The 13,361-nt window shown below is 41.3% G+C and overlaps 1 protein-coding gene across 1 annotated transcript in view; it reads left to right on the forward strand.

Moving 5' to 3' along the window:
- Positions 1 to 13,361, forward strand: part of LOC116378737 (neurexin-1a) — a 236,807-nt gene that overhangs the window by 103,350 nt on the left and 120,096 nt on the right. The window contains exons 10-14 of the mRNA XM_031840694.1: positions 3,170 to 3,373; positions 5,559 to 5,585; positions 10,725 to 10,847; positions 11,526 to 11,907; positions 13,197 to 13,349. Coding sequence (XP_031696554.1) covers positions 3,170 to 3,373; positions 5,559 to 5,585; positions 10,725 to 10,847; positions 11,526 to 11,907; positions 13,197 to 13,349 — 889 coding nt within the window. The remainder of the gene's footprint in view (positions 1 to 3,169; positions 3,374 to 5,558; positions 5,586 to 10,724; positions 10,848 to 11,525; positions 11,908 to 13,196; positions 13,350 to 13,361) is intronic.

A 13,361-nucleotide genomic window follows, 5' to 3' on the forward strand; every position in this document is an offset into this window, starting at 1 on the left:
ATTTGTATTAAGTACACAAACCTGAAGGAAATTCAATGAGTGTCCCAGAGTTTGTCAAAGGACTATAATTTATCCGTACATTATAGCTTTTGATGTCTGGTTTCAACAGCTTCTTAAAATGGGTTTTCTTGAGAGACCGATAGCGCAGCAAAGACCAAAGACTGAAGATTAACTTGTAAATCATTAAACTTAGTAGTAATTCCCCTTTAATGGTCTCAGCGGGCTGAAATACCTAATTTGCACATACTAAATCTTTACCATCTTGGCAGTCGTACGTGTACCTGACAGCACAAGCTGAAGTTGCAGATTCCAGCACTCTGAACGGACACACTGATCCATTTTCTATCTTTGTTCTCATTTCGCAGCCTTAATGAAGTCTCCCTACGGTCACAGGGCAGCAGATGTGATGTTGGCCGATTATGATGAAATCCACTCAACCTGGCAGGTTGTTTTCACACGTATAATAGCAGTGAGTCTATTATCTGGATTGTGTATGGTAAGATGCTCTAAGAAGTCTGCAGTGAAGAAGACATGAGCAGCTTTGAATTATTTATGATATCTCAGAGCCGTGAAAACATTTTCCAAAAGCCTTTGGCAGGTGTTTTCTGGCAAGTTTTGAATTGGATTGGGCCTGATACTGTGGGACATCACAATCCTGTGACATGCAGCCGACAGCTCTCCCTTCCTGTAGAGCCTGTTGAGTGGAGGAAGAACTGTTTGCCTGGCTGCCTTTAGTACCCCTTCTTAGTAGTACACCCTAATTTGTTACTTCTCTGAAAGTGGCCCCCCACCCCAATCACTCCTTGGTTTCTTGTGAGAATCAGAGAACAGTGTTTGTATTGTGCTTTTCAAGTCAGGAAATGAATGCTTGGTTTAGTTACGTATGCTCCCTCTCCCCCCTGACTGCCTCCCCTTCAGCTCCAGCTTCAGTCCTTTCAATTTATTTTGATATTAGACATGGGGAGTGCCATTTAAAATGACTCGGCTTCCAGGATTGGATTTTTGACAGCTGCTCAATTTGCATGAGGTAATGATTCCCTCACATGTCATTCTTCGTATTTGTATATCTATCTGGACTTTGCTGAAATTCATAATAGAGGTTGTCCAAAATTCCATAAATGAGCAACGGTGACATCTTGGATGAAATGCAGTATTTACTTCAGTTGGGATTAATTTGATCTATTCAGTCTGGGGAAAAAGGACTGGATTAATTATATGAGTGAAATTAAATATCACATTACTTTTCTTCTCACCTTGATTCTTCGGGGCAGTTTGTTTTTATCATAACAGTCGACTGACCAGACTACACGCCTTTTTTATAGTCAGTTGGTAATTAATTAACAAACTAGTGTTGACACAGTACTGCACCCTTTTAAAGAAGACAAGAATACAGTACATCGATCAATTTTTGATGAATATCATTGCATGTGTTTTTAATGTATCTTCTTTCGCTTTCTTTTGGTTTAAGCATATTCCCACAAGTATAGCTGATCCGATGCATTTTAAAGGAGATAGGGTTTTGCAATCGTATTGCGCGCAGCACTCAGATGTGTCACTCATTGTTTAGCAGTAATGATTTTCACATCCCATATTCCCAGTGTAAACATACACCTGGACAACAGACGCTTACTCTTTATTTGTGTGTGCACAGTATCATAGTTACATATCAAGAATACGTCAAATATTCGCCGCTACTAGAGAATGCTATCACTGGGTCGGCGTGCTAACTAATATAGCGGCGACAAACATTTTTCAAGTGTTAGGGGCTTGCTCCATTTCTGCTGGCATCTGCTAACGGTGTCTAAATGCAGCTCTTTGCTTCGGCTGCCTGGCAGGAAGCAGACAGTTTAACAGTGAGAACTCGTTTGTCACACGCCCCTGTCATCTGCAGCATACCCCAGGAGGGAGTGGAGAAATTGGATTTGGGCGAGGAATGTGACGGAGTCATCCCAGGGGATGGATGTGACATTGGCTCTGTGTGAAGAGGAAGTGGTGATGATGTGGTGTGTGTACATTGGTACCCTATCACCCCCCATCGCTCTCCATCTCTCGTCCCTCCAACTTGGCTTCTATCTGTCTCGGCACTGCAGCTGCAGTAATGGCTTTGTTATTGGGTTACGGTTTAGTTACACTACCGGAAATGCTGTTACAACCCCCTGCCAGTGTTAAACAATCTCCCTAGACGTCTGCCTAATGCTTCGAATAAATGCAGTCACCCTGAGCGGAAGCTCAATATTGAAGGTCCGCAGACTATTACGATTCTGTCGCCGTTTGTGTTTTTTTTCCTCAGTCAATATCAATTGTCCTTTTTGTAGTTTGTCACTGTTACATTGCAGATATAAAAAACAAACTTGTGGATGTAAGGATTTTATTTGTTTGTCAGGATGTGTTCCTGTTTTTGTTCCACTACTGTCATGGCATTTGTCTGCCTCCATACTGTTTTCACTGATGGAGGCCACCGCCTAAGAGAAGAGAGGACTCAGACTTGTGAGGGAGTTTGTGTAGATGTCAGCTGTAGTACAAACTGTAATGTGATGCTAGACGTGTAACAAATATTTATATATATGTGTGTACATGCCATCTAGGAATCACTCAGTGAGTTTTGAATTGACCTATTGATTTTTTATATTAGATTTTGTAATATTAGCAGTAGTTGTTTAGGATTGATCTGCAGTCAGAATGAATTGGGACGTCCTCTTCCAGTGAGAAGAACGCAGACCTGCAAAGCTTATGTCTGAGAAACATATCTTCAGTGGACACTACTGGAAAGAAGCCTGTAGTTTTCCCTGTTTGTTAACTTCATGTTTAAATCATTCTATGAATGGACTAGATGCTGGATGACAAGTCATTACAGGCTGCTGTGCTTGCTCACTGCAGAGCAGCAGCAGTAGTATCTGCATTTGTCCAAAAGACAGTTAATAGGCTTTCACACTGCGTGTATGGTGACCTTCACATCACCATACTGTATTTTGAACTTGTTTTTAATGTTTAATATATCAATCCTTAATATATGTCTTTCATCAAGATTGAAAGTCCCAACATTGAATTGTATCCACAAAGGACTTCATTGAAAGCCAAACTGACAGCCCCGCTCATTGGTTGACCATAAAACTGCTTCAGTCCATTTCACCAATCACTCATCTTGTTTTCCTCCTCATTCTCTCTGCAGAGGCGACTATCCTCAGCTACGACGGCAGTAAGTTTATGAAGGTCCAGCTGCCAATGGTGATGCACACAGAAGCCGAGGACGTGTCTCTGCGCTTCCGCTCCCAGCGAGCCTATGGCATCCTAATAGCCACCACATCGAGGGACTCCGCTGACACCCTGCGTCTCGAGCTGGAGAGCGGCCGCGTCCGCTTGACTGTCAATTTAGGTAACGCCTCGGACGTACACTGACTGCAGCACCAAAGTCACGTGTCAGAAACACACACACAAAGACACACACACGTACACACACGCTCTCTCTCACACACAGACACCATGTACATATTTGGAATAGAGGGAGAGGGTGTAAAGACTTTCAATGGCAAGAGTCTGCGGCTCTCCGCTCACTGCCAGTTGAGCACACAGCTGCCGTTGCCCAGCAGGGAATGCTCGCCGCCCGCTCCATCAGCTAACCTCAGATCAAGATCCATACATGTGTATTGCTCTAAAGGGAATTGCCCTTAAAGTGCACACATTGTTTTCTTTCCTGGTGTTGTCATATGAGGAAGCTAATGATTCTTCAGCAGATGAGAATGTTTATTAAATCACAACTCTTCTAATGTAGCAATTAGCTAATGTGATGCAGCCCTTAGTTGTGAGTTGTGGCCAATCAATGCCCTGCGACCATTTGTTCTCCTAGTATGCACCTGATGGCACATAAATCAGCAACTCCGTCTTAAATGAGCACAGGAAAAGATATGCCCACGCCGACAGCAAAAAGCAAATCGAGGACAAAATGAAAAACTGTGTGTGTGCTTATTTGCTCAGGAAAGAATCCAATGATGCCTGTGAAAAGTTTGATATCTCTCAAACAGAGCAATGCCGTGCAAATGATAGCCATCTATTTCTCCTTTCCACTGGCTAAACAGAAATGGGCTCCCTAAGCGGAGTCGTTTAGAGATGCATACAAAGTAGGCCGTCTGTGTCTTCTGTCAACCACAAGGAAGCATGTGTCCCCCACCACGGAAGACAACAGCACCACACACTGACAGGGCTGACAAGTCAGATCATTGCGACTCCAAAAAGATGCCCACTGATGAAAAAAAACAGGTTACCGTGTTTTGTTTTCTTTTGAATTATCTCTGACGCATTCTAGAGTTTTTGAGTTTGTCCCCGGCCATCAGACCTTGAAGCGGGTCTTCCCCGTCCCTCCTTCAAAGAAGCAGAGCATTCCCTGCGAGGGTAGGCTAGTGATGGTCTCTGGCTGTTTGCGACCACTTTTCTGCTGTGGTTGACAACACACGACAGGCAGGGCCAAATGGGATGAAGGGGAGGGAGTTTGATCTGGGTCACCTTTCTCGGAGCACGACATGAGCGGAGCCTCAGGAGACAGAGAGGTAAAAATAAAAAAGATTCAGAAATAGTGGCAGTCAATATGACATTACTGTGTGCTAGAAGATTAGTTTGTATATTGACAGTAGACACATTTATTATGGATCAATATAACTCCTCCCTCTACCTGTAATAATATTTCAATGGTTCTGATTGAGCTAAATTCTACCTACTTGAAATACTGTTGATTCAGATACTACAGTGTAGAAGTACTCTGTTACAAGTCAAATGGTTTGCCTTGAAATTTTCACTTAATGTAAAAGTACGTAAGAATTATCAATAAAATGATTTTAAAGTATGAATAGCCAAAAGAGGCATTATGCCGAATGGCCCAATTTAAAGTGATAAGATGATGATTATCACTGGTGCATTAACATGTGAGCAGCATTTTAATTCTCTCTGAGGTGGAGCTTACTTTACCTACTTTAGATATTGTTAGGTAGTAAAGTCTATACTGCATCAGTGCAACATATTTTATAATGACCATATGTTTTTTTTATGTAACAGGTTAATCTGCACACCTACCACCAACTATAGCAGTCAGATTAATGTAGTGGACTTAAAAGTCCAACTGTTGCCTCTAAAATGTAGTGAAATATGAAGTGGCATAAAACGGAATAGCTTCCTCCTGGCCCTGTCTGACCCTGACCAAAGTCTGATGCTCTCAAACTGTATAAAAGATCATATCCTAATAACAGAAATCTCCCTGCTTGCAACATGTAAATCATTTACATCCCATGTGTGGCTACATGGGAAAACAAAGCAATACAAACAATGTTGTATAACTAAATTGGGGTCTCACGCTTTTCTGTTCTACATTGCTTGAACACATATTCCTCTGGCACAACTACACTGCAGTGCTTTTAGCAGCTCGCTGCAGCTCGGGGCCATGGGTGAGAGCATCAGAGGACGGACAGAGTCTGTGTGTGTGTCCCCAGAGGGGTGGACTGTATGCTTTAATGATGTCTGCAGCTGTAACGTTGAAAGATGAATTTATCTCTCATCTATTCTTCCCCATCTAGATTGTATCAGGATTAACTGTTCCTCCAGTAAGTTACTGTTCACCTTTCTTCTTCTTCTCTAACACTTACTGTTTCTGGACATTCATTGTTTTATTCTCTAGAAGTGTCATGTTTACAGTTTCTTCTCTGCAGCCATTATATAATCCTGGCATTAAAATATCCTAAAGCTATGCCAATGGGAATTTAATCCGTGCACTGAAATGTATCTGACTTGCACCTTGCATTGACATAGACGTAACATCTTATCATAGTGCAAGAGCTACGGGTGCATCAGAAATGCCTGGTGTCGTCGTGTGCATCTGATGTCCGGGAGAATGATGAGCAGTGAGGAGGAGATGGAGGGAGGCTTAAATTAATGACAAACCCAAAATATGGCAGTCAGCTGTGATTCCACACACTGAGTTGTTTTCTAATTAACACACCTTTTCACTCATAAATTCAAGTTGATATAAAACGCATGCTTTGGAATTGCCGGTATTTTAAACATGCATGATTTCCTTGTCTCTCCCTCGCAATTCTTTTTTTTTTTTTTCTACTTCAGTATTTCATGCCGGTTGTAAATTGATGAGGCCATTGAAGGCACAGAGGAAATACAGAGTGTGATTTTATTATTCTCATTAACCTGCCTCACAGAGCAGAAAGAAAGGGATGAAGAGGGAGGGAGGGAGGGAGGGAGAATAGATCATGTTGTGAGAATTCATGGTGGATATCCGTGTGTTTGTGTTTGTGTGTGCGTGTTTCAACAAAGAGGTTGCATTGCAATATTTTGGGAGGTAAATATCCCTGACATTTATTATTCAGGAACAGTGATGAATTAATAATTACTAACGCTGGAGTCATAATATGTGAGCCCTCTTAATGACTCTGAAGTGACGGACACACTCTCAAGATCAGTAAATACCAACAGAGATGAGACAGTTTAAGCTCTATAATAGAGTGCCAGCGTCACATATTGTATGTGACGGCCGGCCGTTCTCTCTGAAAGTGTGGAATATCTTGTCTTTGTGTATGAGGTGTTACAGTATTTGAAGGTCACTGCCTGATGAGAAGCAGAGACTTACACAACAAACGCCTCTGCACAGAATCACATGATGTGACCTCTAGACATGCTTCTGTGAGCCAGCCCATCTTAACACCTTTCTAAATGCTAAATAGCATTGTTCATGCATCTTGGATTGCATCCCTTGTTTGTGTATGCAAATACAAAGCTCGAAGCTCTAATTCCCCCCTCTAATGCTTTAAAAGGTCGTTCTTGGTTTACGAGGATGGTGTGAAGGCATAACGTGTGCATACATGGACTCCAGGGGTTGTTATACTAAGATTTCATTTCTATATTTATTTCTTCATTTTTCTCGGCTAATATGTTTGAATTCCATTTAGTTGCAGGCACAGTTTTGCTGAAATAAATAGGGTCAGGATAAGTGTTGAACCGGTGAAAGTACCGGTTGACGGTAAAGTGCTCTAAACAGATATTTCACTATTTCACATCTTTAAATGTTCAGTACGAACTATTGCTGCTTTAGTAACCATAGCATCAGAAGTGTAGTGTAGAGCAGTGTGTGTTAATAGGCTGGAGACATTTGTGTACATTTTCTTAGTGTAGTCCCTTTTTTCTCCATACAAATAATAGTCTGCAATGACAATGTGCCATATTGTCGCATTTCCAGAATTAATTAATGTTTGACAGATGTAAAGAAATGTAATGAGTTGTAGGTGCTTCTCACATATAACTAAGCTATAATTCTGAGAGAAGATATTTTGATCACATCAACATTTGATATAATGCTTCAGGGAAAGCTAATATTTAAGTAAATTGGAGAAAAAAAGCAGGAAACAGCAACTTCAATAGACCCAGAACTTTTTGTCATAAGAAAATGTTTAATTCAAGTTCTTGGAAATAACTCTTTTAAGTCAGTGGATTTCCACTTGTGATGCGTTAAATTCATATTTTCTAGGTTATCATCTTTCTCTGTGTTATTTTGGTCCTTTATTCTGTGTTAATTAATGTGTCTTGTCAGGCGCTGCAGCTCCGGTCAGCTTGCTGGATGGAGAATTTCAGCAGCGACTCAAAGAACACATCACTGTCAATTAGAGACCTAGGCTCCCCGGGGCTGCCCATAGCTGTCTGAAGAAAACACTGCCACTTTGACTTAAACACCGTTAACAAGCACTGAGTGACAAAAAACTAAATATACATACTAAAAATATCTTGTGACAGATTGGCTTTTTTTTTTTCATGGGACATTCTGGTCTTCTATAATTCATTAACTTGAACTGCAGGATAATCACAATTTACCGTGTAGCGGTGAAGAGGGCAACTTTATGTGATTATTCTTTCCATGACCTTCGGTAACATCTCAGGGCAGGTTTCCTCTCATCATTGATCTTTTCCATGCGTCATTTTTTGTTTTGAACGTATGTAGTGTGAAAGAGCTGAGGGAGATTCTTTTACATGGATGTTAAACCTGTGTGCCTGTTAGAAATGATGCATGAGAAGGTAAAAAAAGGGCATCCAGCATGTGTCATCCAGGATGACACATGCTCACCAGCTCATCCGAAAAGTTACATTTAATTGTAAATATTGGATGAGCATCAAATGAAAAATACAATACCCACCACCCCCAATTATATATAAACCATACTATGTTTAATCAATGCACCATTATATACTTAAATACCCAGTGAAGGGAGACAACACTGAAGTGCTTGAAATGAAAGTAATTACTAGATGTTCTCTCCTGTTGCACTGAATTAGTTTGATAAAGAGACTAACATGTTGCCTCAGAGGTCCTCGTAACAAACATTTAGCTGCTTAAATTAAAAGCTGGAAATAACATTGACATCCCCCAACATGACACCAGTTATTGCTAAAAATGTCTCTAATCTCAGTAGTAACGGCAGTTGGATCAAGTCGTGTTCAAAACAATCTTTAAACATCGAGCAGTCTCAGTTTATAGAACAAATAAAAGCTAATGGCCAGAAACAGCAGATTAGTATTGCTTGTCATTATTTATTGTTTTAACACTATTTAACCTCTGCTTGCTTAAACAATGTATTTTCAGTTAACAAGGCATTGATTGAACCAGCAGTTTGCCTAGCATTGTAGCCTGCTTAAGCTCTACTTGCCATGTGCGGCGGTGTTTATTTCTGCATTGACAGTAATCCAGCAGTAGTGGCCCGCTGCGTGGTCAGCAAGTCCCCCCTCCCCTCCACCTGGGTGAGTCACAGTAGCGGGGGGCAGGCAGCACCAGTATCTGGCCTGTCATCCAGCCAGCTAGAGCTGATTGACTGGATAATCGCATCTTCTCATGCTGCCCCATGCCACAGTTCTCCTCTGTTCCCTTGGGCCTGAAGTCAATGAGGCAGGGAGAGATCACTGCGGATCCATCACTGCAGATAGATCTCCATGAGTGAGGCACTAGAGAGGGTTGGATGAGGCAAACAGTGGACTGAAGGACCTTAATGTCTGGCCAGCAGCTGGCGGTTTAGACCACAGACTGCACTGCAGGCATAAACCCAGGCCCTACAGTAGTGAATGTTGTGCACCTTAATACGATTGACCTCTTCCCCCCTTTCTTTTCTCCTTGGAGAGCGGGACAGGATGATGGAAGGCAAAGATCAAGCATGCTTTCAAGTCCAACTCCATCCCATTATTTCATATCTCTCCTCCTTAATCCCTCACCAGTCGTCTGGTTTCAATCCTGCCCCGGTGTTTAGTGCTTACAAAGCGGAACTGTGCCTCTGAGATTGAGTGTGTCCTAGTACTTTGGCACCCTCTGATTTGCATACACATTGCATCGGGGCTTTGCAGATTGCAGAAAAGGAGGAAATAAATAGTTACAAATGTGTGCAGGGGAATGAAGATGGTACCCATCTGAAATACTCCCCACAGTGGACAAGGTATGCGGAGCCCGGGGATTTTAGTACTGTCACAGTGGCTTGTTGTCATTGGCCTGTTTGGTTACGTATTCACAGCAGGGGAACAACGGCTATATGGCAATTCAAGGATGCTCTAAGACAGAGGCTGCATGAAAAACAATGCGTTGTCCATATTGGACCAATGTTGGAATTGTTTTCAATTTTTTTTCTCTCTGCTCATGAGATCAAACAGATTTGGTGCAGTCGCTCTGATTATTCCGCGATTCTAAATTAGATTATCTCTCTGTGAGGTTTTTTTTGGCACCTTGATTCTGTGTGACATCTCCATCACTGCCCACTAGCAGTGACACACCTGATGCAATATTTCAGCAGTCAGTGAAGGGATGATTTAGAGATATGAAGTATTGTTATTCGTTCAATATTAATCAGTTGAATGGTCATTTGGTATTATTTATGGGTTTAATGAGAGGGCATCCAATTTAATATAATTTGTGTAGTGTTACTGACGACATCAGTCACCGGCTCCTTTTCCAAAACACCCATTTATTTTCAAGGGTGCTGATACAAATCACATTCTGTATTTCCTGTTTTTTTGTAAGACTAGATTTCCAGGGACAATGACTTGTCTATTTTGTCTCTTAATGGGTTATTTTTCACCACCAAGGACACTGCTTCCATTATGCAAGTATTTGTTTCCCAGCTACTATTTCATGTCATGTGGTGGACATGAGAGAAATTAAATACTGGGTTGCACTGTTGAAGGTAAACAAGATGGAGAGTGATGCCCAGTTGTTCAGCGCTTTGCTCCGTCACAGCCTTTTGGTTGTTATATGCTGCCACCAAGTGGCATTATAGGAACAGGGAGATATCACAAGAAATAAAAGACCAGCTATAATGAGACAACTATTCACCCCGTTTCTTTCAACACTATACATTTACAGCAAAACAGTCAGTGTTAATACTGTCGGTAATAATGACGTGACATCCTGATTACTGCCTCCCTCCTTTCGCTTTGAGAAAAATGGTGTTCAGTTCAGGGAGAATTCAGAAAGTTGATGCCCTATCTAATGGGGCGATCAGGACAGGAAATGCAAGTCAGAACGATGTGCTTTTATGCCCCATTAACTATGTTTACCGTAATGTTTTCTGCCTCTGTCAAACTACTGAACGCATCCACTTTGTCCTTCTTTCGATCTCCCCCTCTCTATCTCTCAGCCTGTCTATAATGTATGTGCTTTGTAGTGTATGCATGCATGTGTGTTAACCGTTGTTTGGACTGTCCTGCAGGCAAAGGCCCAGAGACTATTTTTGCGGGTCAGAGTCTGAACGATAATGAGTGGCACACAGTACGTGTGTACAGGAGGGGCAAGAGTTTGAAACTGACCGTAGATGATCTGCAGTCTGTGGAAGGTACTTCTCATCCTGCTCTCCTGACCGAATCCTTTTTTTTTCTCCTATAAACTTAAATTAACCATTAGATTTGTTGGGCTCTAAGTTTCTAGGTAAGACACAATTAATCTGTACTATATTGTGCTGTGACAGGTTAGATGTATTGCTCATCTGGTGCGAGCCTTCATGCATTTTGATGCTGTTTAAAATTCATCAAACAATGTCAACACGTGGCCTATAAGGGAACGCTAAATATGGCTGCAAAATTCAACAAAAAGCTACAATGTGCGGAATTTGTCACTGTGGGAAAATGATACCCATTTAAGTTAATATAACTGTTCATTTTACTACAAAACTATGTAGACAGACTGTGGGGGAAAAAGTTGTTTTTAGACACTTGGTGTTTACTGAACATTTCAGAACACTGTATTGCTCAATATACACCCTCAAGAAAACCTTTTCTTGACTTAAACTTAAACAAGAGAAAACATTTGTTTGAAACCATTTGGTCAGAAAATGCGTTATATTAACGGCTGCACAGATTAAATAAAATCGTTTTCAATTCGTAATTCAATTCATATGGGTGTACCTGTCGTTATTTAGAGGATTTGTAGTTGACCTTTTGATTGTAAATCATTGCTCCTTTAATTGTCGCATACCCCCAATAACATCCTCTCTCCCTCCCTCTGCTGATCAAAGGTCAAATGGCAGGTGATCACACCCAACTGGAGTTCCATAACATTGAGACGGGCATTGTGACTGAAAAGCGCTTCATGTCCATGGTGCCGTCCAACTTCATCGGCCACCTCCAGAGCCTCTCTTTCAACGGCATGGCCTACATAGACCTCTGTAAAAACGGTGACATTGATTACTGTGAGCTCAATGCCATGATTGGCTTCAAGAACATCATCGCTGACCCTGTCACCTTCAAGTCGCGCTCCAGCTATGTGACCCTCACTACCCTGCAGGCCTACTACTCCATGCACCTTTTCTTTCAGTTCAAAACCACCTCCTCCGACGGCCTCATCCTGTTCAACAGCGGGGATGGGAATGACTTCATTGTGGTGGAGCTGGTCAAAGGGTAAGTGGATGCAAAAACTTCACCCGACTGTTCTCCCATACATTTACAGAAGATCTATTCACATTCACTTTTGTACATCTTCAATTTCCTTTACCTGGGCTTTTTTAGACCCTTAAGTGGCAAAACACAAGATAGTTTGTTCCTTTTTAACTACTTTTGACAGCATTTTTGGTGCATGAGTCATCACTGTATTTTGCGGAGTCCTGCCGTGAGAGAGCTTTGTCGAACAACAATATTTCTTGTACTGTGATATGTTTTTAGGGGATTTGTTTTTAATAATTTTGAATTTGTGTGGGTGGCTCTCTTGTTTTGGTTCATGAGAGGTAGCTGCTCATGCTATAGTAACTACACAGCTCTTTTACTTGCACACACACACTACTTCATTTGTAGGGCAATCTTACCTGCCACCAGGAGTGAAGATCATTTAAACTGTGTTTAATTAGGTTTATAGTAGTGTAGAAAGATGTTTATTGATGTGAGAATCTCCATATGAATGGTCTTATTATGGTTTTATTATGGTTATGGTCTTATAATGCAGCTGTTCATTCAACATGACAGTTTCCGAACAGAATATAATTCCTGACAGCTCCAATGCCATTACCATAGGAATTCAAATTCTTTTCTTATCACCTCTATGCCAGAATATTTACTGAAAGAGCTGTGGGCTATTACTGTTCTTTTTAATCTTCATGAAGGCACAACAAATACCCGACATGAAAGGGAATCAACCACACAAGGGCACATTTCTTCTGGCTGAAAATGCAGCTATAGAATGACCTTCTTTTAAGTAATGCCTGAAGTTAAAGGTATTATTCATTGTGCTAAACATTAAAGTCATACATTTTAATTAAAATGAGCATGCAAATCTGAAATTGCCTGTAAACCAAAATAGTTTAAGACCAATTTGTTCAGCACAGCCCACAACCTTTTGTTAATGCTGCAACCTGCCAATTATTTAGCTCCTTTTCAGACAGCTGCACTTTCTGATACTCTCATATCTGCACATTTGAACACGCAGGCACACAACAACAAACAAACACTCTTGCTCCAGTTTTCAGAGGTTTATTCAACTTTTTTTGTTTTTCTACTTCTAGATTTTATTGTTCTTGTTAAAATCTCATGCATTCCATCTGTTAAGCAAAAGCTCTGTAAATAAACTGGACTTTAATAAATACATGCATATTTTTGGAGATTGGAAACACCTACAAAGCCTTCTGTATAGTGCCATGCTTTCATGTCCTTCCTGTCCATGGTTGCATCGACTCATGTTGTTAAATATCTGGTTCCAGTTACCTGCACTATGTATCTGACCTGGGAAATGGAGCCCACTTGATCAAAGGCAACTCAAACAAGCCCCTGAACGACAACCACTGGCACAATGTCATAATCTCCAGGGACACCAACAACCTCCACACTGTCAAGATTGATACCAAGGTCACCACGCAGACGACCAC

The sequence above is a fragment of the Anarrhichthys ocellatus genome, unplaced genomic scaffold, assembly GCF_004355925.1.
Source record: "Anarrhichthys ocellatus isolate YVR2014 unplaced genomic scaffold, GSC_Weel_1.0 scaffold3, whole genome shotgun sequence".
NCBI classification, from domain to species: domain Eukaryota; kingdom Metazoa; phylum Chordata; class Actinopteri; order Perciformes; family Anarhichadidae; genus Anarrhichthys; species Anarrhichthys ocellatus.